The 25109-nt window shown below is 42.6% G+C and overlaps 1 protein-coding gene across 11 annotated transcripts in view; it reads left to right on the top strand.

The window, feature by feature from the left end:
- The window catches only part of LOC134212682 (AF4/FMR2 family member lilli), a 319987-nt gene that overhangs the window by 283267 nt on the left and 11611 nt on the right, over positions 1 to 25109 (top strand). For 10 of the 11 annotated variants that reach the window (XM_062690747.1, XM_062690745.1, XM_062690740.1 and 7 more), the window contains 6 exons: positions 663 to 815; positions 9150 to 9357; positions 9495 to 9528; positions 9672 to 11153; positions 11210 to 11411; positions 11610 to 12860. In XM_062690747.1, the coding sequence (XP_062546731.1) occupies positions 663 to 815; positions 9150 to 9357; positions 9495 to 9528; positions 9672 to 11153; positions 11210 to 11411; positions 11610 to 12860 (3330 nt within the window). The remainder of the gene's footprint in view (positions 1 to 662; positions 816 to 9149; positions 9358 to 9494; positions 9529 to 9671; positions 11154 to 11209; positions 11412 to 11609; positions 12861 to 25109) is intronic. The other variant, XM_062690748.1, reaches the window with a different exon arrangement.

Here is a 25109-nt window from a genome sequence, read left to right as displayed (position 1 = left end):
ACAAATCAATGAGTAAATTCGCAACTGCTTCACAAGAATACAATGTTTTTTTCTGTGAATTATGTCCAAAAGTGAACTTGGCAATATTACCAAGCAATATTACTTACTTGTTTTTTATCCACAAATGATCTTAGAATCGCGTGAAATCGCTGACCAGTGATTCAAATTAATTTTTGGAAATCCGAAATGAAATATTATATATATGGAAAAATTAAATATGTAAATAATCTCCACGCCACCCACTGCAAGCGGTCAACTCATCGGAAGTCACCTAGTTGACGGGGGGTGCAAACGTGAGAAAAAAATCCACAGTTCCCAAGTGGATTATTGTACATAATCCAATCTACAACGCTTCGCACGTATTCTGCACGCATGATAGCACATGTCCAAAGCCGCTGCTGTCAAGAGCCAATATTTTATATCATAAATACCAATAATATGGAAAACCATACCCTTTTATTTTATGTAAGAAACAACATGGGAAGCGCTTTGAATACGCACCGTTTTAGGTCCAACAACACACATCAACATAGTCTAGCGTAATCAAACAAACCCTGCACTGTTTTCTTTCGTTCCATATGATTTCACGTTCGATCCTTTTGGTTCTAGGCATCATTTTAATACCGTTTCTTTTCGTTTTTTTCCCAATCTTCTGTTTCCAGGTGCACTCGAAAGGACCTTCCTCGGTGCCTGCCTCGCTGATGAATGGCCGCCCGACCGGTCCCGGACCCATCGGCGACAAGTTACCCTCGCAACTGCTGAACGGACGTCTGCCGCCTCCTCAGGTGTCAAACGCAAAAATGCTTCCTAGAGTAGTTAGTTTTTGTTTTATTTATTGTTTTTAGTTTTAGTGGCACTTTTGTACTATTACTGCTAGTAGGCGCATATCTGTCCCATGTGAATAATCTAATCAAAGATATGAAAGATATGCAATTATAGGCAGTATAGTGATGGCGGGCGATTGGCTTTGCCATCGGCGAGTTTTAACTTTCTTTGAGCGACACTTTGCATAACAATGGATGCTACCGATGAGTTTCAAATGGCCGAAAATTTCAACTGTGATTTATTGTCTACTAGTCGACCCGGCAGACGTTGTCCTGCATAGTAGGCGAAAATGCGCGTTGTGAACTGCCCATGCAAAGCTTCCATACGGTTCTTAATTTTAGTTTTTCACGATTTACTCCATCTTACCCGTTATTTTCGCATAAGGAAATATCATATAAACCCGTCGGAAACGATAACAAATGTATCTGCTGAAGAAATGAAAAAAATCTATCCAGCCGTTTTAGAGTTATGCGGATACGAACACAGACCATTTCATTTTTATATATAAGATTTATCTGATTTTGACAAAACAATGATCAAACCTGAAATAGCTGCCATGAAATAGTTGACAATTTATGAAACTGTGTAGAAGGTGGGAAGAAATCTAGCTCAAAAAATTTTCGCGAGTTTTTGGCTTAAATATAAAGGATGAAAATCTTCGTTTTACTATCAGTTGCGTCGATGCTCAGTAGGTAGCTTCGTCATTGATTCGTGTTTGTTTTGATCAGACGCTCGGCGATGCAGGCACGAACATCTCGCAGCATGTTCCATATCAAATTTACCGCCCGATCTTCAATAGCCGATTGATAATCGAGCGTAAAAAATGAATATCTACCGGGGATGAAATGAATATTTTGAATTGCAGTTAATTTGCACCGATAAATGATGATTATTTTACATTATATACTAAACAGATGCATATATTTTAGGAATCTGACTTCAAAATGTTGAATCCATGCACCGTGGTATGAAATGATATTCATATTTTGAGATTTCAAATTGAATATCAATGTACTAAACTGAAGATTGATTTTGACACCGCACAAAACAACGCTGACACCGAGAGTCGACGCTTGCTGCTGTTCGTGCACATGCCGTCCTATTCATTCCCACATTCAAATTCGGGAAGGACTAGCAACTTGATTGTGTGTTGGATGTCAGCTGTTTGAGTGTAGTTGAAATAATTTTTTTCTGTCCCTGTTAAATATAATTAAGTGCTGGCCATAAGGAAAATATGGTCAATATGAGCCTCATAACCATACCATACCTTTTCGTGGTGTGTTACGGGGTAGGATCTACCATGGTCACATTGACAGCTATAGACAAATCCTGACCCAACCAATGCCTTTCCCAATATCAAAGTTCGTGTTTCTTATGAGGGTGACGCTGAGTCGCGAGCCTCTCGTTAAGTAAGTACTACATAAACACTCCCATCCCCGTCCAAGTTACGGTGAATATGTAATCTGGGCGTGGGAGGCAAAATGTCATTCAAATGACATTATGTCAAATGACACGTGCCATTTTGGAGAGATTTCACTCTCTAGCCTCAGATGTTATATTAGAGTAATGTACCTTTGGACAAAAATATAGCACTACTCAAGCGTTATGCGTGCATCTAAAAGTTTGAAGTAAATTTGGCTTCCGAAGAAAGTTATTAACAAATTAGTCAAATGACATGCAGATGACATTTTACAAGCCTGGTTCAATCAAACTTGCCAGATTTAGAACACGGGTCCGAAACCTTACTATAATCCAATGTTATGCGCCAACCGATACGGCCGATCTGCAAGACAAAGAGAACTTCTACAGTCAACTCAATACCGTCATAGATAGAATTCCGAAGGGTGATATCAAGATCTGTTTGGGCAACTTCAATGCGAATATCGTATCCGACAACTCGAACCATGAGCGCATTATGGGACGCCATGGTCTCGGAAAAATGAGCAAAAACGGAGAGCTGTTCGCAGAATTTTGTGGTAATAATGACATGGTGATCGGGGGATCGCTCTTCCTTCATCGCCACCAGCGAGATCAATCTGGGCGAACTACGCACCCAGAGAAAACAATGGATCACTGATGATACCTGGAGGAAGATAGAGGAGCGAAGAGAAGCCAAAGCCGCGATAGAGCGATCAAAAACCAGAGGAGCCAAAGTCTTAGTCCGTCAACGATACTCGGCTCTTGAGAAGGAAGTAAAACGCTCATGTCGACGGGACAAGCGAGCGTGGGCAGACTCTCTGACCGACGAAGGCGAGAGAGCCGCAGCAACCGGCGACATTCGCCTCCTCTACGATATCTTACGACGCTTAAGCAAGGCGAAGATGAATGCAACGATGCCTGTGAAAGACGCGAATGATCAGTTATTGACCGACCCAACTGACCATCTGAAACACTGGTTCGAGCATTTTTTCAAGTGCCAGCCAGGCCACCACCACCTCGGCATAATCTGCCTAGAATCCGACGTATAACACGCGTCAATACCGAAGCTCCATCATTGCTAGAGATTCAAACAGCCATCAAAAGCATGAAATCGAATAAAGCCTCAGGGGTCGATCGCATATCAGTCTAGATGCTCAAAGCAGACCCAATGACATCCGCTCAACTACTGGATCGTTTTTGTTTTTAATATCTGGGACAACGCGACTTTCCCGGTCGACTGGATGCAAGGCATCTTAGTGAAGGTGCCCAAAAAGGGTGACTTAACTGTATACGATAACAACTGGCGAGACATTATGTGGCTGTGTACCGTTCTCAAAGTTCTATGCAAAGTTATCCTAGCCCGAATTCAGGATATTCATTGACTACGAAAAAGCCTTCGACCGTCTCAATCACCAGAATATGTGGGGCGCCCTAAGACACAAGGGGGCTCCTGAGAAAATCATCGTCCTCATCGAAGCACAGTACGAGGCCTTTTCGTGTAGAGTACTGCACAATAGTACACACACAGTAGCTGGTGTGAGGCAAGGATGTATTCTATCACCGTTACTGTTCCTCATCGTAATCGATGAGATTCTGGTAGGTGCGATTGACCGTGAACCAAACCGCGGGCTGTTATGGCAGCCTATAACCATGGAGTACCTAAACGACTTCGAATTGGCTGATGACGTTTCAACGGCGCGCTGACATGCAGAGTAAGCTCAACGACCTTGCCGATCGCTCTCCTTCCAGCTTCCAATATCTTGGTAGCCAAATGGCGTTAGACGGCGGTATCAAGATCAACAAAAGCGCACGGATCAAGAAAGCAAGGGCTGCCTTTGTGAGTTTAAGAAATATTTGAAAAAAACAGGTAGATAAGTGAACGCACCAAAATACGAGTTTTCAACTCTAACGTGAAATCTGTGCTGTTATACGCAACCGAAACATGGTGTGTATCAGTGGAGAACACATAACGGCTGCAGGTGTTCATCAACAGATGCCTACGGTATTTAATTCGGGCCTGGTGGCCTCACAACTGGATCTCAAACAACGAGCTCCATCGTCTTTGTTACCAGAGGCCGATAGCAACAGAAATTCGGGATCGGAAGTGGGGTTGGGTCGGCCACACTGCGTAGGGGCGGAAACGAAATCTGTAAACAAGCATTAAACTGGAACCCAGCAGGACATTGAGCAGAGACAGACCCAGAGGCTCATGGCGGCGAAGCCTCAATAAAGAAATTAAAGAAGTCGATCGAAATCTAACCTGGGAACAGGTTAAAGCGATTGCTGGACAACGCTCAGGATGGAGATCTATCAAGTTGGTCCTTTGCACCACCGGAGGTGTACAGGACCCATAAGTAAGTAAGTCAATCAAAGTTAATTGCCTATATTTCGGGTATTAACCACCCGACACGGTTATCAATTTACAATGTTTAGCGATGAACTTAGTGTAAAACTAAAAAAAAAAATCACGTTGCTGATGCTTTAACCCTCTCTTTCCCACGACTTTTTTCAAAGATTTAAATAGGAAGGAATCATCTATGGAAAAAATCCTAGAACAAAAGTTATTTGGCATAGCCAAAATTAGTGAAAAACGAAAAAAAAGTTTTTGATTATAAATCAATAGTTACTTGATTGTTTTCAATAGTTTAACTATTTTTACTCGAAATTGATTATATTTGCAGTCTAATGAAACCATAAAGTTGTGCCAAATACTGCTTTTTGTTGTTGAAATAATTCGATGTATGTTGGAAGGTGCAAAATTTGATGGAGCTCTACAGCTACCATGGGAAGGAAAGGGTTAAACTACTATTCGCGTGAGGCTGCAAAGTTTATGTATCGTTGGTCATTGTCCTTCAATATGGTATGCAGACGATCCGATCACTGGTTTCGACATTTCCTCTCTCCCTTTTCTTTCCTGTCTCCGGTGACGTTTTTGTGTGCATCCATCCTGTTCTCGCTCTAGCTTGTGCATAGATCGATTCTTTCTAGTCGTCGGGTCACCCTTCGTGTGGGCAATGCACGTTGATGATGCTGTAGTTGAAGAAATGACCTTCTTTTCTTAGCCTGCACATCCTTGCGCTAACCGGCTGGCACACAATCACGCGTTGTGCTTCTTATCTTTTTTAGACCGAACTTTGAAGACGGTTCCCGCTCGAGGCCCGCTATTCCACACGTTATGTCCTGTCCAGCAAATCTTCTGCAGCGTCTTGACGTCGAAGTTGCTGGGAACGTAATTTATCGTAGTTTATCATGTCGCAATCTACGAAACTTAGCGGCAAACCCCACCGCATTCTAGGAAAGCCCCACAACTCGCAGTGGCTTGGGGAGGAACCGTCAAGCCCTTGGACATAGCCCCTGCTGTCCCTTGTAGAAGCGGACATTTCCGTTTTAGTATCAACTTTTGACAGGTCTTTTTTTTCACCCTGCCCTTTGGTTCAGAAAGGGTAAGGGCGCGTTCTGCCAACTTGGTCGAGGCAGATTTCAAGTGTGAACAAGTTACTACATGGACGTTCTAAAGTGCCTGAATGAAATGTGTAGCTTGTGAGGAGCCCTTGAAGATGTGATGTTGGATCTGTATCTTGATATTAATCAGAATTTATAATGTAAATTATTATAATTTTTTTAATAACACTACTTTATTCCGTTACGTATTTAGTATACTTGAGTTTTAACTAAAACACAATGTCAGTTTTGATCACAAGTACAATGTCGGTAGTAATTACAAACTTATACTTATCAGTATTTTTACTTGATTCGCGATCCTAATTAAAAACTCCGATATAATAATATTCATAGTTTATCGCGTGTATTCAGAATGTTTTGTTCAAAATTACAAGACCCAATAATGATCCATAATTTACATCCGCTGAACCATTCTGAACGGCCGTATTGAGAATATCACCTATAACATCTTCTCTGCTTAAATAACAGACGCGAGACGCCTGATGCTGGATTATCTGATTTTCCTCAATCTCTGGTGCTTGGCTTCCCGGTGGAACTTATATTGAGTATCCTTCGGAAAGAATCTGTGAATCTGTGGGGAGTCAATTAAGGCAACATTCGTTTGAACAGTGACTTGTCTTTGTGGGCGGGGACTCGAGCTCGAGTGTCGATTTCGGGAGTCTGGTGGCGCTCTCGCGTGGACCAGCACTGTCAACAGCAGAGACCCTCGCGTGCGTGTTGATGGTGTTGGTTTGCATGGGAGAGCTCACTTGTCCTAAGACGAGTTTATGCCATCCCATTGAATTCCACCACTTGATTGTATCTTGACAGATACGTTTTTCGACCTCAACAGTGGGGCCGTCAGTGTCTCGTACTTGACTCGACTTACGAGTCTAGTAAAGTACGAGACACTGAAGACGGCCTTACTGTTGAGGTCGAGGTACGTATCTGTCAAGATGCAGTTAAGTGGTGGAATTCGGTGGGATGGTGTAGACTCGTCTTAGGACAAGTGAAGACATTCCACTAAAAAGCTCAAAATAATTTTCTTATCAAAATGGGAGAGCTGTTGGATTCGTCGGGTCGTCGTTTGGGTCTTTGTTTGCAGCAGCGTATGGGTAGTTTTGAGACTTTGGTCTTGAAATGATATTCTCAAGCATTTTTCTTACATTATTTCTTCCTCCCCTCGCATAGGTTATCTTGCCGAGATGGGTGGGCTTACGCCATTAGCACTGATATGGCAACCGAAGTCATATCCTGTCGTGGTGGTATTGCATGTTGACTATTTTTGTTTAATGCCGCGTCACATATAATCTGGCATTGATGCACTTGATTTTACGCATGTGCATGTGATTCAACGGACATCGTATCTTGGAGCCTTGAATGGTGGTGCAGACAGGTAGAGGTCCTTTTCATCAGTGATAATGATCTCTGCTATGCGGCAGTACTTTTCAGAGGCGTTCCCTGATGATGATGAGTCGTAGCCACGCTTAAACATAGCTAGGTAGGAATTAACCAGTAGAAAATATCATCAAGACATTCTGCATTTTTTCACGTTTGCTTAACTCTTAAGCGGTACTTACTTATACGCTTGAACTAGGATACTCGCCTGAGAGGAGGTGACCTTTAGCAATAGAGACAATGAACTGACATCAAAACGTAACATAATCTACAATGAGTATAGAATTGAACTGAATAACGTAGGAAACATAAGATAACTAAGACAGACAGAGTAATAATGACACAGTGCGAAACATTCGACATAATTATGACTAGATTAACAGTAGATCCATAGACATTAAGATCTATCATAAGACTTCCTAACCCTATCAAAAATTCGAAGCTCAAGAAATGTCTGTAAAATTATTACCTGTTGAATTTGATTCGGAGGCGATTTCGAAGCTTTTGAAGACCAACAGGCCCATAGCAACAGTATTCGGTGTTGTTAAGTTGAGAATTTTTGATAATTACTGGGCGCACGGTTCTGAAGTGTAGCCTGGTAAATAGACTAAATAGATTCCAAAATAAATTTTAAACGAGTCATATTTATCAAAATCTAGTGCGTTATTATTGTTTCAAAATGCACTTCTATTCGAGTTTTCTCTCTTTGTCATCATATCTACAATAAGACTGACTCTCGCGATAGATTTTAAGCTTATTATTTTTTGAGCTTCATTTGTTTGATGGAAACTGCAAATTTAGAAAAAAATGACTGACTAGTTTTTGTTTGCGTTAACATTGTAGTAGGGATAGTAGTGATAATTGCTGATCTCGATGAAATTGTGAAAAAAATGATTGTTGATATGAAAATGGTGATCTTGTGTGGTTATGCAAGTGTTAGTGAAAGGGTTAATACACAAGTTGGTATTGGTGGTGTAGACATAGTGACAGAAGAAGCTAGGTTAAAGATAGAGTTGATTTGGGATGGGAACATGTTCGCAGTGAGTATGAAGAATGAAATGCAATATTGAGTTGAGGTGCTAGAAGTGGGAATAATTTTATAATTATACTAGAAATAATGTAAAATATTCGGTACATGTCCAATGAAAGCTAGTAGAAGTGTCGGTTCTTATATGATATATAACAGCGCTGTTTTGAAGATCGATTCATTGTGTGTGTGTTCATAACTGTAAATAAGATATTAGTGATGACAGGGACAATAATAAATATGATAGTGATGGTGGTGAAAACGATAATAAGTGATGCTACCGGGATTATTTTGTAGAAAACTATTTGAGTCAGGCCTTAACAGTAACCATTTGAGCAACGTAGCTTAGAAACGTCTGTTAATGATCAAATATAGAGGCTCGTAGAAGCAAATTTAATCACCGGATCAACAGGGAATAGACCTAGTGTTAAGTTGGAGTGATGAGTGATAGTTATAATGGTGAAAACGGTGATCATGTTATTGAAGGGGACTATTTAATAAAACTATTTGGATCAGGCCTAAAACAGTGACCATTTGAGCAACGTGGCTTAGGAACGTCTGTTATTGATCTAAAATAGAGGCTCATAGAAGCAAATTTAATTACCGTGGGGAATAACAGGGATGGACCTGGAGAAGAGTTTGAGTCGAGAGACTGCCAACGAGCTACATGAAAAAAAAAAAAAAAAAAAACTTTTGACAGGTCTTTTTTCATAGTTTTCGTCCAGTAAGCGAATCATGCATACATCACGGACCATTGGAAACTTTGACCATCCCAGGATTTGAATCTCCATTTAGATCCATTACGAGATTGTTTTTTCAAAATCAGATAAAGAGAGCGTTGATTTGTTGTCCAATTCCTCAATTTTTAATACATGCTTCTATTTTGTGATTGTTGATAAGAATTATATTTGAAATGCATGTCATTTTTTTTGTAATTTAGTCACAATTGGAATGCCAATTTCGACCAGCGTTGCACGTAACTTCAATTGCACAGAATGCAAACTAACGACTTACACATTGTTTGTTTCTTCCCACGCAGGCGGAACCGTCCACACCGTCGAAAACGTCCGGCAACGTGGAGCAGATCCTGAGCGAAGTCAAACTGTTCAACATTGGGACGCCGCTGACGGAGATTGGCGCCACGCCGCGGAAGGAACCGGAGACGTACAATCTGAACAACCAGAACAAACACAAGTACGCGCCGAACCCGGTGCTGATGAAAACTTCCTCCTCCTTCAAGGCGCCATGTGAGTTTTGCATTGCGATATGCATAAGTAAAAGTCGAAGCTGCGTTACCGTGCCGTGGTTTACTGATGAGTTGTTTTAATTTTTTTTCTAAATGTGTTTCTTTTCATATTATCCGCCGATGTTGTGGATTGTCCAGTGAGCGCAATTTCTTCGTTTTTGAAACCGATAAGGTAGGTTGATAAGTCGTTTCAATCACGATAAGTCATTTTTAGATTCAAGTTAGTAAAAACTTACTATTTTGATTCAAATGCCTATACATAATTATTTAATTAGGATTGTGTGCAGTGCTAATGCCTTTGCCTTTTAATTGCAGTGCTATTGAGGATGAACCGAACGCATCGGATAGCGACGATGGTGCCTACAAAAAGAAACGCAACTCAAGTGATACCTCATCAAACGACAGTGCAGACGAGTCGTCCAGCGAGGATTCGAACGTTGGTAACAAAAATACGATGGTTAGTAGTGGTGGGGTCACCATTGCCGGCAATAGTGGGCCCGGTCCAGGTGGTGGACCTGGTGGCGGAGGAGGAGGAGGAGGAGGTGCTACGGGAATGGTGACAGGCAATAGTTCCACTGCCACGGGGAACAGCACTCCTCCACGACCGATGGCCGCTTGGTCATTGGTCAATTTCCTACAGCCACAGGTGCCAAGTGAGGCGGGTTCCGGTAATCCGCAATCCGGGGGAGGGGGGATGAACAATTCGGACTCGGTGGGGTCCAATCAGAATCTGAACGAGAATGACAATTCGTGCTCGCCATTGATGCCTGGATCGCCCTTGATGATAAAAAATGAACCACCAGCAATTGAGGAGGATCATTTGTCGAATAGTAGTAGTAATAATGAGACGGTTTTTGTCAAACAGGAACCGTATCCTAGTGAGAATAGTACGTCTTCACCCAGTGGTGCTGGAATTCCAACGGCGACGCCTCGTTCAGCATTGCCGGGCTTGAATGGTGAAAGTTTACCAGATTTCAATAAATTGAGCGATATTAAGAACGATCTGGACCTGTCTAGTCCGGCGAAAAGTCCGGAAAAGAGTCCAGAGAAGGAAGTAAACGATCAAATTGATAGTGTAGACGAAAACGAAGTTAGTAGTGCTTTGTTGAAGGCGAAAGAGCTCCAGAATATACAACCTTTATCGGGCATATCCGATATCGACGACAATAATGTTAAACAACAGAGCGGATTAGGGGTGCTTAGTGCGGGTAGTGGCAGCATCGGGCGTGTGTCTCAAAAGGTCAAACGAAAGAGGAAAACTAACAAAACCTTTCAAGATAGGGAACGGGATCAACAATCCAGTAGTAGTGATGACGATGGAATCGGAAGTTCTCAAAGGAGCAGGTCTCAATCTTTCGAGAAGGATAAAGTTAGCAAAGGGCGAGGTCGACCTAGGAAAAATCCACCCACGACGGGGGGATCTTCGGTGGTGGGTTCGTCCAGTGCCAGACAATCGGACGCCGATTCGGTGACCAGTAACAACAGCAAAAGGAGACTTTCAATCTCTTCTACCAAAACGGTCGCTTCCACACCTAGCAAAAAGGATGCTCCCAGTACACCAGCCAAAAAGACTACATCCCGGAAACGGTCATCCAAAGCCAACCAGAAAATCACTAGCCGAGAGGTGCTCACGACGACGGACGATTCGGACGCGGAACCCATGCGTAATAGAAAGGACACCGCTTCCGAAAGTACCAAAGTTATTCAACCAAGTCCGACGAAGGCATCGGTCAATCTGCTAATGCCACCGAAACTGGCGGGAGATGTAGACGATCTGTCTTCGGATAGCAATACAGAGTAGGTGACAGAAATTTCTGGTTGTAGGATTCAAATTAAATCGCTTAACTTTGCAGATTGGTATCACCACAAAGAAGGACCACAATCATATCGCCTCCATTTCAACCATCATCAATTTCCAAGGTGGTACCGAGGAAGACTTCCACTTCGACCTCTATCGACGATGACGATGATGACGACGACGATGACGATGAGAAAGTAGTTCGATCGGATAGTGATTCCGGTAGTCTCAGCGATGGAGCGGTGAAGAAGGAGAAGGTATGTATTTGGAACAAAGTTATGCTTTACGTATTTTGTATGGCAAGCATAATATCCGGGGAGTCGTTTCACTGAAATCATGACCCAAAACCATTATTGCTTTTTCAGTATCAACATTATATAGATTTATTTCATATGTTTTTTTAGTGATCTTATAATACATACTATAATAATTTTATATTGTTATTACATTTACAGAAAAGTAACAAAATTAGTGACCAAAAGAAGAAGGATACACTCCGGAAGCTCTTCACCATAAGTAAGGAAGGAGGTGCCAAAGGTGGCAAGGGTGGCAAAGGCAAGGGTCAAGTAGTGATCGAAGAGGTTCATCACTCCAAGGCTTCTTCTATTCAGACCACCGTCAACACGACCCCCAACTCTAAAAGCCATCTATCGAGCGCAACGCCCCAGTCGGATGTACCGCGTGTAATAACAACTCCACCTCTGGTTCCGAACGTTACAAACGAGAGCCGCTCCACTCCATCGTCGGCGTCCTCTGCCACCGTCGCCCCCGCCACTGCCACCGTGACGGAAAAAGTGCTTTTATCACCTGCCAATACTGCCTTAAACAACATTTCCCTCATCTGCCGAATCGAATTGAGTCGCCTGTTAAAAATACCACCGCCGCCGCCTGCCAAACAGCAGCTGGCCAAAGCGAACGAAAGCTACAGCTCCCAGCGCAGTGCCTCGGCTCGACACAAGAGCCCTCACGAAATCAACAAGAAACGTCGCAACTCCATAGCTGGCCACTGTTTTGAAACGCAGGGACAGCGGAGGTCTAACGAGGACAAATCTCTGTCCAATAGCAGTGGCGGTTCCTACCGACTGACCGAAGGAATCGATCCGAAGCTGACCAGTGATCCACTACTGCTGGAGAACGGTCGCCATCGGAGCAACAGCAACGCTAGTGATCATCAATCTCGAGAACGGTCCAGGGACTACCGGGACATTGTTTCTCCATCGTTACCGCCTCATCACCATCACAACAATCACAATCTATCTGCGTCATCCATGTCGTCTTCGGGGTCGGGATCGGCGCAAAAACAACCCCCGTCTGCCAAGCAGCACCTCACGTATGACGAAAAGTTACCCGCCAAAAGTGAAAAACTCCAGTATGGAGCCAGTAGTAATAGTAACAGCAATAGCACCAACTATCCAATTAAGGAAGACAAATCCGCAATACTCTACGGCGCTGCAGGCAGCAGTAAACCTATTAACATTAAGCACGAAAACCTTATCAAGCAGGAGTATCCGGAGGGCGAAGATAGTAAACTATCGACTGCCGCCCTGCCGAAACTGCAACAGCAGCAACCGCCTTCGTCAGCGTCGTCATCCCAGCAACAGCCGCAGTCGGATGGCAGCAGCCGAAGAAAACGCACATCCAGTTCCAGTAGTAGTTCCTACAAGGAAAAACGACGAAAAAAGGATAAGGGTGGTAACAATGCCCAGGTAAGTTTCGCTTTTTAACGCGGGATTATACTTGCCTTAGGTTTAATCTCAGGGTGCCTTCTGCATGGGTGCTTCACAAAATGTTCTGGGAATACACAAACAGCTATAATTGCGTATGGAAAACATAGCGCGTCGATTGATAAATGTGTTCAGGGCTTATGAACACGTTTCAAATAGGTGAGATACATTTCCTAATATTTTGCGTGTATATTATTGCTTATAATTCCTCTGTAGGGACAAAGACGGCTTAGGCAGGTGTTGACCTATAATGATCAGATGAATATTGCGCTAAAATTTGGCTCGGAGAATCTTTATATATTAAAGATTGTTGTGTCGACATTTTAGAATGTTTGAATTAAAAGAAGAACAAAACTAACAATATTCCGTGAAAGCTGGACGAAGCCGTCATTTCCCCTATTTAACACATATTTGAATTTGACAAAATGCCTTTAAACACTAGGTGGCTGCCCAAAAAAAAAGTCTGCTTCTGTTGTAATCAATTACGTAGATAAATTAAACTGAAATCTTTGAAATTTCAATCAATCTGTGGAATTAAATGGGATGGTACAAACTTGTCTTATGATCTATGAAGACAATTCCACTAAAAGGCTCTAAATAATGGTCTACTTAAAAAGCCTTTGTAAAACACGCTTTAGCTATGAGGTTTATTGTTACGATGTATCAAAATTCAGTGGTCGAAATAAAATTATAATGGAATGGAATTTTCATTTTGTTTTAGGCATCTCACTTCACAACAGTCTTTATTCAAGTAAAAAAAATCTTACATTTTTGCTGCTGCCCTAACAAATGCCGGATATACAAATTGCAGACCAAATCGAGCAAATCTAATCTGTCAACAAATCCAAATAAGTGCTATTAATTACTCTGCACGGAAGTTTGTAAGACTCATTTGCAACCTTGTTTGAAGTAAATATTCCTCCCAGGCTTCGGATGGCTCGACGCTGTGTCACAATAATTCACCCAAACTTTCACGTTGATGGAGACAAATTTGTAGGATTTTCATACCATTTGCCAGGTTTCAGCAGTTCCGCAACATATTTAGTGCCCCACTCGCATAACAGTCCTTTTCGGTGACTTTTCGGCACTTTTGAGTTATGAATAGGATTCATTTATAATGTACTTCCATAAATCATAATAAAAATTGCGATTTCTATGCCCATGAGTGAAAAAAATACCAAGTCATATGCGTCCCACACTGAAAGTACCCGCATAACAGTCCCACTAAGAAATAACAATTAACATGACCTGGGGCCCTCCTTAGCCGTGAGGTGAAATGCGCGACCATGCTGAGGGTGGCTGGGTTCGATTCCCGGTGCCGGTCTAGATAATTTTTGGATTGGAAATTGTCTCGACTTCCCTGGGCATAAAAGTATCATCGTGTTAGCCTCATGAGTCATGATATACGAATGCAGAAATGGTAACTTGTCTTAGAAACCTCGCAGTTAATAACTGTGAAAGTGCTTAATGAACACTAAGCTGCGAGGCGGCAATGTCCCAGTGGGAGACGTAATGCCAATGAAGAAGAAGAAGAAGACGGCACACAACTAAACAATGTTTCGATCAAACTAAATCGCTTCACGGTAATCTATCGAATACCTAATGAAAAAAATGCTATTTTGTTCCGCTGAAACATCAGTTTGTCTCCTGTTCGCTGCCGCGGAATTCAGTTATTTTTCGTGTAAAACTACGCAAAAAATACCTACTGTGACGCCTGGAACGACACTTCAAATCGTTTAATACAATTTTTTTTGTCTTTATTAAAGAGACTTTCAGCCCGAGGCTGGCTCGTCTCCGCGAATACAATAATGAATATCGTGAAACGAGAGTTTTTGTTTAATTAGTGTTTTTATTTCGCTACAATAAAGACGTTAAAGGGCAGTTGGCAATCTTCTTCAGTCGAAAACAATGCAGTGCAATAAGTGCTCTCATACCATCAACCGCAACAGTGAACGAATCGTCATGTGTGAAGGAAAATGTGCAAAACGATATCAAACCTCTTGTGTTGGATTATCAGAGCCGACTATATGCGCATTGTCTACAATTATCAACAAATAGAGTTATATATTATAGGATGTGCGACGAATGCTTACCAAACGCAATGCCATGTACAATATTTCAACTAATAGTTTCGAGCCGACTATAATTGAATAAATTTGTTTTACAATGCTTTTGCCTATCTGTCTGCATGACATAAAATTGATGCCAAGGCTTAAAATTCATGTTTTGTTTTAAGCCTGTTTTGATAAATAATAAAGTTTATTCCAAAATTGAGTAAAGTGAGATGAGCGTGCGGCCGATTAATATGAATAGTGCTGTCCAATGAGCAGCTCGAAGTAGCTCGAAGTTGTTCCCGTCCTGCTCGTTCTTTTTTGTCAACAAATGGGCATGAGCAGGACAGGGAGAAACTTCGAGCTACTTCAAGCTCTCATTGGACAGCACTAATGAATTCTACTACTACTATTAGGATATACTACTACTAGGATATAAACAACCAGCATTTGGCACCAATACATTACCAGCCCAGAAAGTGATTACCCAGAAATTAATTCCCCTGAATGCACTGCTCCCCACAAAACCATTCCCCAGAATACCACAATCCCCAGAAAGACATTCCCCAGAATTCCCCAGACCATTTGACATAACGACCGTTTGGCAAGAAAAAAAGTCATAATGATTTTAGGGCCATTTGGCTTAACCGACCATTTGGCATACAAATTAAAAGAATCATAAAAACTCTAGGCAGAAGCTAATTCCGGGTATTTTTTAAATATCTTAAATTGGAATATCTTGAAAATATCTAATAGGTTGTAAACTGATGACTTCATGCAATTCTCACAATTTATGTTAGCCTCGTTAGGACTAAACTGGATTTTGCGAGTGTGGTGTGGCGGCCACAATATGAGGTTCATATTCAACAGTTGGAGGCAGTACAGAGAAAGTTTTTAAGATTTGCTGTGAGAAACCTTGGATGGAGAGAAGAGTTACCGGTGTATGAGAATCTCTGCTCGTTATTTGACCTCGACACCATCAGTAGCAGACACAAGATTGCTGACATCGTCTTTTTCGGTAACATCTTGAGAGGGCGAATTAGTAGCCCATATCTCTATAACCGGCTCAACTTCAATACTAGCCCGGTTACTGTTCGTCGTCGGAGGGTCTTCGATCCTCCATTTAGATCAAGGAACTACACGCAGCACGAGCCTACCAGCAGGTTCATGACTGAATTTAACAGACTACAAGATGTAATTTCTACAAACATGACAACAGATGTAATTCGTGATAGATTAAGATTATTTTTAAGAGGACAATTGTATATGTGACAACAATTATGTGTATAATGTATAAGTAGGGTAACGGGCTTACAGCCTATAGTCCAATAAATCAAATCAAGGAAATCAAGGACTTCATTTCATTTATTTAGTTTACATCTAAACAGATAACACTGAATCAACAATTTGACGCCACAATACACGGTTCGAGGCCGCATCTCTCCATCCTCGGATACGCCCCACGCTCGCCAAGTCGTTTTGCACCTGGTCTGCCCATCTCGCTCGCTGCGGTCCACGCCGTCTTGTACGTGCCGGATCGGAAGCGAACACCATCTTTGCAGGGTTGCTGTCCGGCATTATTGCAACATGTCCTGCCCATCGTACCCTTCCGGCTTTGGCTACCTTCTGGATACTGGGTTCGCCGTAGAGTTGGGCGAGCTCATGGTTCATTCTTCGCCGCCACACACCGTCTTCTTGCACACCGCCAAAGATGGTCCTAAGCACCCGTCTCTCGAATACTCCGAGTGCTTGCAAGTCCTCCTCGAGCATTGTCCATGTTTCATGTCCGTAGAGGACAACCGGTCTTATAAGCGTCTTGTACATGACACATTTGGTGCGGTTGCGAATCTTTTTCGACCGCAGTTTCTTCTGGAGCCCGTAGTAGGCCCGACTTCCACAGATGATGCGCCTTCGTATTTCACGACTGACGTTGTTGTCAGCCGTTAGCAAGGATCCGAGATAGACGAATTCCTCGACCACCTCGAAGGTATCCCCGTCTATCGTAACACTGCTTCTCAGGCGGGCCCTGACGCGCTCGGTTCCGCCCACAAGCATGTACTTTGTCTTTGACGCATTCACCACCAGTCCAACTTTTGTTGCTTCACGCTTCAGGCGGGTGTACAGTTCTGCCACCTTTGCAAATATTCGGCCGACAATGTCCATATCATCCGCGAAGCAAATAAATTGACTGGATCTGTTGAAAATCGTACCCCGGCTGTTACACCCGGCTCTCCGCATGACACCTTCTAGCGCAATGTTGAACAACAGGCACGAAAGTCCATCACCTTGTCTTAGTCCCCGGCGCGATTCGAACGAATTGGAGTGTTCGCCCGAAATCTTCACACAGTTTTGCACACCATCCACCGTTGCTTTGATCAGTCTGGTAAGCTTTCCAGGGAAGCTGTTCTCGTCCATAATTTTCCATAGCTCTACGCGGTCTATACTGTCGTATGCCGCCTTGAAATCAACGAACAGATGGTGCGTTGGGACCTGGTATTCACGGCATTTTTGAAGGATTTGCCGTACAGTAAAGATCTGGTCCGTTGTCGAGCGGCCGTCAACGAAGCCAGCTTGATAACTTCCCACGAACTCGTTCACTAATGGTGATAGACGACGGAAGATGATCTGGGATATCATTTTGTAGGCGGCATTAAGGATGGTGATTGCTCGAAAGTTCTCACACTCCAGTTTGTCGCCTTTCTTGTAGAGGGGTCATATAACCCCTTCCTTCCACTCCTCCGGTAGCTGTTCGGTTTCCTGATGACTTATTCAGCAAAAAACGCGTATTTTGGCAATACAAAAAAGTTTGCGGAGTATACTTGTACACTAAGAGTTGAAGTTTTCAAAATATTATAAAATCATTTTTTTTGCCAATTTTACTGCGATAATTTTTTACTCTATGAATCAATATGGTCGTTAGGTGTGGTAAAATTCAAGTTATATCTGAGCTCTGGTCAAATTTTCAGCCAAATTGGTTCACATGCAATCGAGATCTAGATCTCCAAAGTTACCATTTTGTATGAAAACGGCAAGTGGGCTTTTTATTATGTAGGTCACTGTAGTTTTTTAGACTGATACCTTTTTCTGGGGAACGGGTCATTCTGGGTTTTTGATTTCTGGGGAATAAGTCATTCGGGGTTTTTTTTTCTGGGGAATGGGTCATTCTGGGGATTTTTTTTTCGTGGAATGGTGCATTCTGGGGAATGGAATTCTGGGAAATATCATTCTGGGAAACTGATTCTTGGGATTGGTCTTCTGAGCATTGACCTACAACCCTTCCATGTCTAGTTACTGAAGGGAGCAAACTCATTGCTATTAACAGAAATTGCTAATAATAGAAATTGCTATCCCGATAGAAGAAACGTTGACCTGTTACTTTATATCAAATTTACTGAGTTTGTGGAAAAAAACTGTATTGTTTAGTGAACACCAATTATCAAAGGAAGAGGATACAAACGTTTTTTTTTTCCTAAGCAATGGAGGGGGAATCTGCTCAACAGACATCCTGGGTTGACCAGGAAGTGCGGGGTTAGGGATCACCGAGGGAGACAGGACTACATCCCCGACCCGCGAAACCGTTTCCATTGCCGCCAAGCCCATAGTCCCTTCGGTACAACCAGAAAGTAATGCTTCAAAGGGGGGCCAGTGCACAACGCACCCTCGAGGTTAGCTGCGTGTCCTTGCAGCACCGAACATCGTTACTCGCTTTTTTAGAAGAACACCATGGTATCGTGCCAGCGCGTTGCCGGCTTTCCAGGTGGCTTCACCATGCCCTATGTCCTCGGAAGGTGGGAAGGGTCGACTTCGCGCCTGCTTCCCTCTGCACGACTGGTATCAAGAATGATGATGCCGCGTGCACCCCAAATTGACCTTTCTGCGATAGGGCCTATTCGCCAGCACACAGAGGGAATTGCCAACGCGGCGCCTACGCCTGCCCCAGCCTTGACGAGGACTCCTTTCCGTCCTCGGGCTCGGAACCCGCCCGGTTGACCGACGCCGCGAAAGCGACGATACCATGTTGTCTTCGCGCGGCCACTTGTTCGATAAAAGGATCGAGTTCGACCACAGAGCAGGACCACCGGTATGATCCATGGAGCCGACTCCGATCCCTTGGACCACCTCTTATTTGCGCCTGAACTAGCCATCCTTGAGTCACGCGCCACCTTCTGTGTAGCTCCGAGACGATTTGGGCGATAGCCGATAAAACGGCGTTCCAGCCAACTTCATCTTTACACATCCTCCGAACTAGGTTGTCCGGGGTAGTGTCCAGACTGGGTGGAGACTGGGTGGAGCATACAAATGTATACCAGTTGAACTGTACCTGTGTTTTAGTGTAATTATTCATTATTTTTATGATTTAATTTGGAATATGTCTTAGACTGCCAAGAATAGGTATTTTCCCCTAATTAATAATATATCACTTGTCATAAGACGAGTTTGTACAATCCCATTAAATTCCACCACTTAATTGTATCTTGACAGATACGTATTTCGACCTCAACAGTAAGGCCGTCTTGTTGAGGTCGAAATACGTATCTGTAAAGATACAATTAAGTGGTGGAATTCAATGGGATTGTACCAACTCGTCTTATGACAAGTGAAGATATTCCACTAAAAAGCTCAAAATAATTTTCTTAATAATAATATATTCCGTGTACATGTTACTGTTTTTTTTCTTGTTTTGTTGTAATAATTTTTATATGTAATTATGTTGATATGCCATGGTTCTAATTCACAATGTAAAAGAAGTTGCTGTTATTTGTTATCATTGCTTAAGTACAGTTTTAAAAGGCGGGAAATGCTTATCTAATCTTTCGATAAATTGCATCTTTTAGTACATATACGATTGTGATGCATCACCTATATCGAGTCGAGTAAAGGAAGACAAATCAATGTTAGTTGAGATATAGACCTGAACACGAGTGGTTGTACTATTTGATCATTGGAAGAAATCTTGAAATACTAAAGTGGCGACGAGGAATGAAAGAATCTTGTTAATAGATACGTTTTAGATTTTATATTCTGTATTTACTTGAACTAGATACTTATAATTATTAGTTTTAATTGATGAGCCGTTTTATTGGGCTGTAAATCGTCGTGTGTCGCTGGGCTGCCAATGGAAGTGTTTTGTATAAAGTAAAATTAGGGAAATTGAATTAAATTAGAATTTTGAATTAGGTTGTTTTATTAAAGTTAGAATAGTCTGTTGGGAATTTAGTGAAGATTGATGTGTATTGTGTAATTTTGTTCGCAGAGTGAAAAATAAATCATGAAAGTCAGTTAACTAGAGATTACCATACCGCCTTATCACGCCTTACATAGACCACGCCTTACATAGACCACGCCTTAAATAGACAATAGCCATAGCAGTATAGCCATCAGTGGTGCGAATTCTCAGTTTCAATGACTGAGATTTGTAGGATATGGATACCATTGCCTGTTCACACTCACTACCTAGCAGTGAAAACTGAAAATGGTTGGGAAGTTGGGAACAACAATCAAAGATAAAGTAAACAAAAGACCTCTTTCCACATCGCACACGCAGGTCGCAGTGACAGTCCTAAGATTTTTTTTTATGTATACAGCTTATCCGACTTGTCAATATCCCCAACTCAGCCATCTTGGAATTTTTTATGGAATTTATGCTCGTTTGTTTACGTTTTGCACTGGAAATGTATGTTTCCCCCCGCGCTGGTTATTCACATCTACTGACGAAGTCGGATAACCTGTACATAAGAAAATCTTGGACAGTCCATTCAGTTCACTCGCTGCTGCGTGAAAGTGACGGCCCTATATAAATGCATGGGTGAATACTATCACTTGACAGAAAAAGACTGGAAATTTGTGCCGAATGATCATCAGCTTCAGCCCGCTGTTGGCAAACCGAGTTGGCTAAGCTACTCCTGCTTTGTCTTTCTGACAAGAGAGAAAAATACAAAAAAAAAGAATCCATTTCAGCAGGCATTGTTGATAAATTGCAACCGCAACACTTAGCTATTGCTTTGTGATAGGCTGTGATTATTGTGGAGATATCTCACTCGATATAAGTGAGCAGTGAGGATGGCTACTTTCTTCGGCTCGATAGAACCATACATCCCGGGTGCGTCATTCGATGACTATGCAGAAAGACTACAATATGTGATCAACTATAACAATGTGCCAGACGCTAATCGTATATCGTTTTTCATTACGGTGAGTGGCGCTGCTGTGTTCACTGAGTTAAAAAAAATATATCCTGATACGGATATAGAAACACTACAGTATAACGACATCATTACGAGACTCAAGAACCGCTTCGACAAGAAAAAGGGAAAGATGGTCCAAAAATCTCTTTTCTACAAGCGGTGCCAGGGGAAAGATGAATCTGCAAAGGATTTTATTTATAACGTAAAATTATTGGCTGAGAACTGTGATTTTGGCGTGATCAGAGATCGTTTAGTGTACGGTGCATATGATGAAAAAGTCCGAAAAAGATTGATCGAGGAAGAAGAACTTACCCTAGCAGATACGGAGCGCATTTTGATCACCAGAGAGCAGTTGGAAAAAGAAAAACAACGAGTAGAACAGAATACGGAAAGAGTGAGCGCGATTGAACGGTTAGGACCCATCCACAACCGACGTGAGGATTACAGCTATAGAGACAGACGAAGGGAAATGCACCCTAGAACACAACGCGGTGCAGACCGGAATTATTACCGTAGTAGTAGCCGATCTAGATCGAGGGGCAACAGGAAAAGTGTTTTTTGCAGTTACTGCAAGATACGCGGTCACGTGAGGAAGCAATGCTCCAAACTTCAGCGTGACTCGGGAGGAGAATTGCAATGCATGTCGGTTGGATTGAAGGTAAATGACCCTGTTTTTGGTATGCTTCGATTAGTGGAAAAAAGTTTTGCACGGAAATAGATACCGGCTCAGCGGTATCTGTTTGAAGTGTGTTCCCTTAATCTTTCAACTCGTCCTCTCTGTGAGGCCGGTGACCCAAATTGAAATTAAGCGCAACCCAAAATACAAGGCATTATACAAGACTTTTATTCGTGCTAGCAAAAAGCCTAACTCTCCCTATCTCAATTTGGAACATCTTAACATTAAGGATGGAACTTAATCTAGTGGTTTTGCTCACCGACCGTTGTAAACACAGACCACAGATAAGCGGCGTTGCTCTGCGTCTGCGTCGACAGCCTTGTCATTCGGTTGCCTTTGGGCAGCTGCTTGCCCCAATTGCTACCGGTCGTCGGTCGCCCCTAGTCAGAGCCGCAGCTTGTGCCACACCCAATCACCGCCACGCGTGGTAGAGACTCTCTTGATACCTGGTGTGTGTGTAGATTTTGGTCATCGGATGTGCCTTGGTTTGATAATAAGTTACTTACGGTTTGCAACGTGGACGAGCGGCACTCCACCGTACTTCGGTCAAGATTTGATCACCCCTTCTGGTCGATTATGCGAATCCGTTCATCGGGGTTTGTTATTTCGAGGACACTCCTATTCCTTCGGAACAATTTTCCGCAGATCTTTCGTGCGAGCCGTTTATGTGCGGCCTAGTAACGGTTGGTTTCGGGGTAATCGTGGCTCACGAATGCGTCGGTCACTGAACCGGTCACTGCGGTGTCTGGCATGCAAAGGTCTTGGTCATCAAGTGAACATTGGTTTGGTTATAGATTACTTACAGCTCGCGATGTTGATTGACGGCACTTCACCGTGCTTCGAAAGCGAATGTGAATGCCACTCGGGACAATGGTCAATTTCGACTGCTTTCTCTCAGCGACGGATTACCAACATGCACGCGGTACCGTGACCGTTCACGACGATGGCTGCTTTTGTTACTCCTTTTCAATTATCTCCTGCTCCTTCGGGCGGAAATGTGATGCATCTGACACGACACGTCACCCCTTCTTCAATATAATTTACCGGTGGCGTTTGTTTTCAACCCAGCATAGGGATGGCTATGTTTATTTTGTGTTTATAATCTAGTATTTCAAATTGCACGCTAACTAATTCTACACAGCTGAACAGAATAATGTGGCTCAATTTCTGAACTGTAACAAGTGAAAACAAATATGATGAACATTTTAGTCATTATTATATTAGGGGTAATTACGGCTTTTTTTCCAATTTCGTTTATTTGGTAGGCTCAGGCGTGTATAACACTTTACGGAGCCATTGTTCTTTGTGATATATACAATCAATATCATTTTATTATACGGTTAGTAATAGGGGGGTAGAAGCCAGCGTACTCGTAATTACTCGAGGTTAGTTTACAATGTTAAGGGATGGATGGGGCTTAGGATTTGGGATCAGGAAATTTCAGCTTCTCATCCGGGCATTTGGCGTCAGTGACGATGTGGCGTGACGATGTGGCGTGTCGTCGTGCTCGAGGAATGGTTCGACTGGGAGCATCTTCCGGATGGCAAGAGCTATGGAGCTCTACGGAACAAAAAAGCAGAGACAGAACAAAAAAAAACTTTAAAGAAAGAAAGAAAAAAAAAATTACGGCTTTGGCAGGTTTTGTTCTATTATTGGCAGGGGTTTTTATGACTGATTATGCTCAAATTTGGCCCAAACATTCTTTGCATATCAAAGTATATTGTGGCCAAATTTCATAAAATTCGGTCAACAAAAACCCCCCTGCCAATAATAGAACAAAACCTGCCAAAGCCGTCTGTTCCCCTATTATAATCTTTATTAAAGAGGTTTTTAGCCCAAGGCTAGTTCACCTCCGAGTAGACATTTTAGTCACTTATCTCTTCAAAAATGTAACAAAAAGCTACAGGTACAAACGATGCCGGTCTCAATCTGTTGAGCAGAATGCAGAATACCGGACATAAGTTTGTACGCCGAATTAAGGAGGGTTATTCCTCGATAATTGGCGCACTCCAGTCTGTGCCCTTTCTTAAAGAGAGGGCAAATGAGGCCGTCCAACCAGCTAGCAGGCAAGTCCTCCTCTTCCCATATTTTCGACATAATATGGTGCAGAACTTCATAAAGCTGCTCACTGCCATGTTTGAGAAGTTCAGCCGGGAGCTGGTCCTTCCCAGCAGCCTTTTTGTTTTCAGCTCTTTAATAGCTTTTTTAACCTCATCCAGTGTAAGCGGCTCCACAGCTTGTCCATCGCCGCTAATATTTATTCTGTTCATCGATGCACTGCCATTTCCACTATTCAACAACGTTTCGAAGTGTTGCCTCCACCTGGCAGCCACTTCGGTGTTATCTGTCAGCAAATGCCCTTGTTGGTCATTGCACATGACGGGAGATGGCGCTGTCTTTCTCCGCACGCCATTGAAAGTCTCATAAAACCTCCGCATATCATTCTGCTCCATTCTTTCCTGCGCCTCACTAATAACTTGTTCAACCAACTCGTCCTGGGTCGTCTCTGTGCAGTGCCTACCACGTCTCGTGCTTTTGTGCTCACCGCACGGCTCCATCGACTCCCATAGATCGTTGATGCTGTCGCTAACGTTGATTGCACTTATCCGTTCGTTGAGCTTCTGGCGGTACTCAGACGATACAATCGCTGGATATTGTAACGCATCGTTCGCTGTGATCTTTCGTTCGATACAGTTGACAACCTGACAACGAGGTGCGTTAGAAAATGACGGACCCCTCCTCCCCCCATAAATGCTTACGTAACATGTGTACGGCCCCTTTCTTTATATTAATACTGTCACGATATTACAAGGAATTTTATTCATAAGGCCTAAGAGCCTTGTTAGTTTCAAATAATTCGATAAACTTGCTGCATGATACCCCATCGTTATTCGGATCACGATCAAATTAGAAACATTAAAGATATGATCATTTGCCAAATATCGTAATATTTCAGCTTATGATGTTCTGCTATCTATAGTAGGATCACTGTATTTATATTTGAAATAAAAGCCTCCTAATATACTATAAGATAATACCACATCAATCGATCCTAATGAACATTACTTCACACAACATTCAAATACGCGCAGCTTAGTTCGCAGGGTAAATGTAACTAACATTTCGTTCAAATAAAAAAACGCACATATTGGCCAAATGCTTAACAAACGGCAGCACCATTGCACCATTCGCACATGATTTCTGTTTCTCGGTTATAGATTTCACATTTACCTTATGCTCAGGAGACCGATGATTGGTCAACGGAACCGGACGCGACGGACCAGAGGAGCGAAATCAAACGTCTTCGCAGGGAACTGGA

This window comes from Armigeres subalbatus, chromosome 2 (assembly GCF_024139115.2).
Source record: "Armigeres subalbatus isolate Guangzhou_Male chromosome 2, GZ_Asu_2, whole genome shotgun sequence".
NCBI classification, from domain to species: Eukaryota; Metazoa; Arthropoda; class Insecta; order Diptera; family Culicidae; genus Armigeres; species Armigeres subalbatus.
This window is presented reverse-complemented; position numbering and strand designations above follow the sequence as displayed.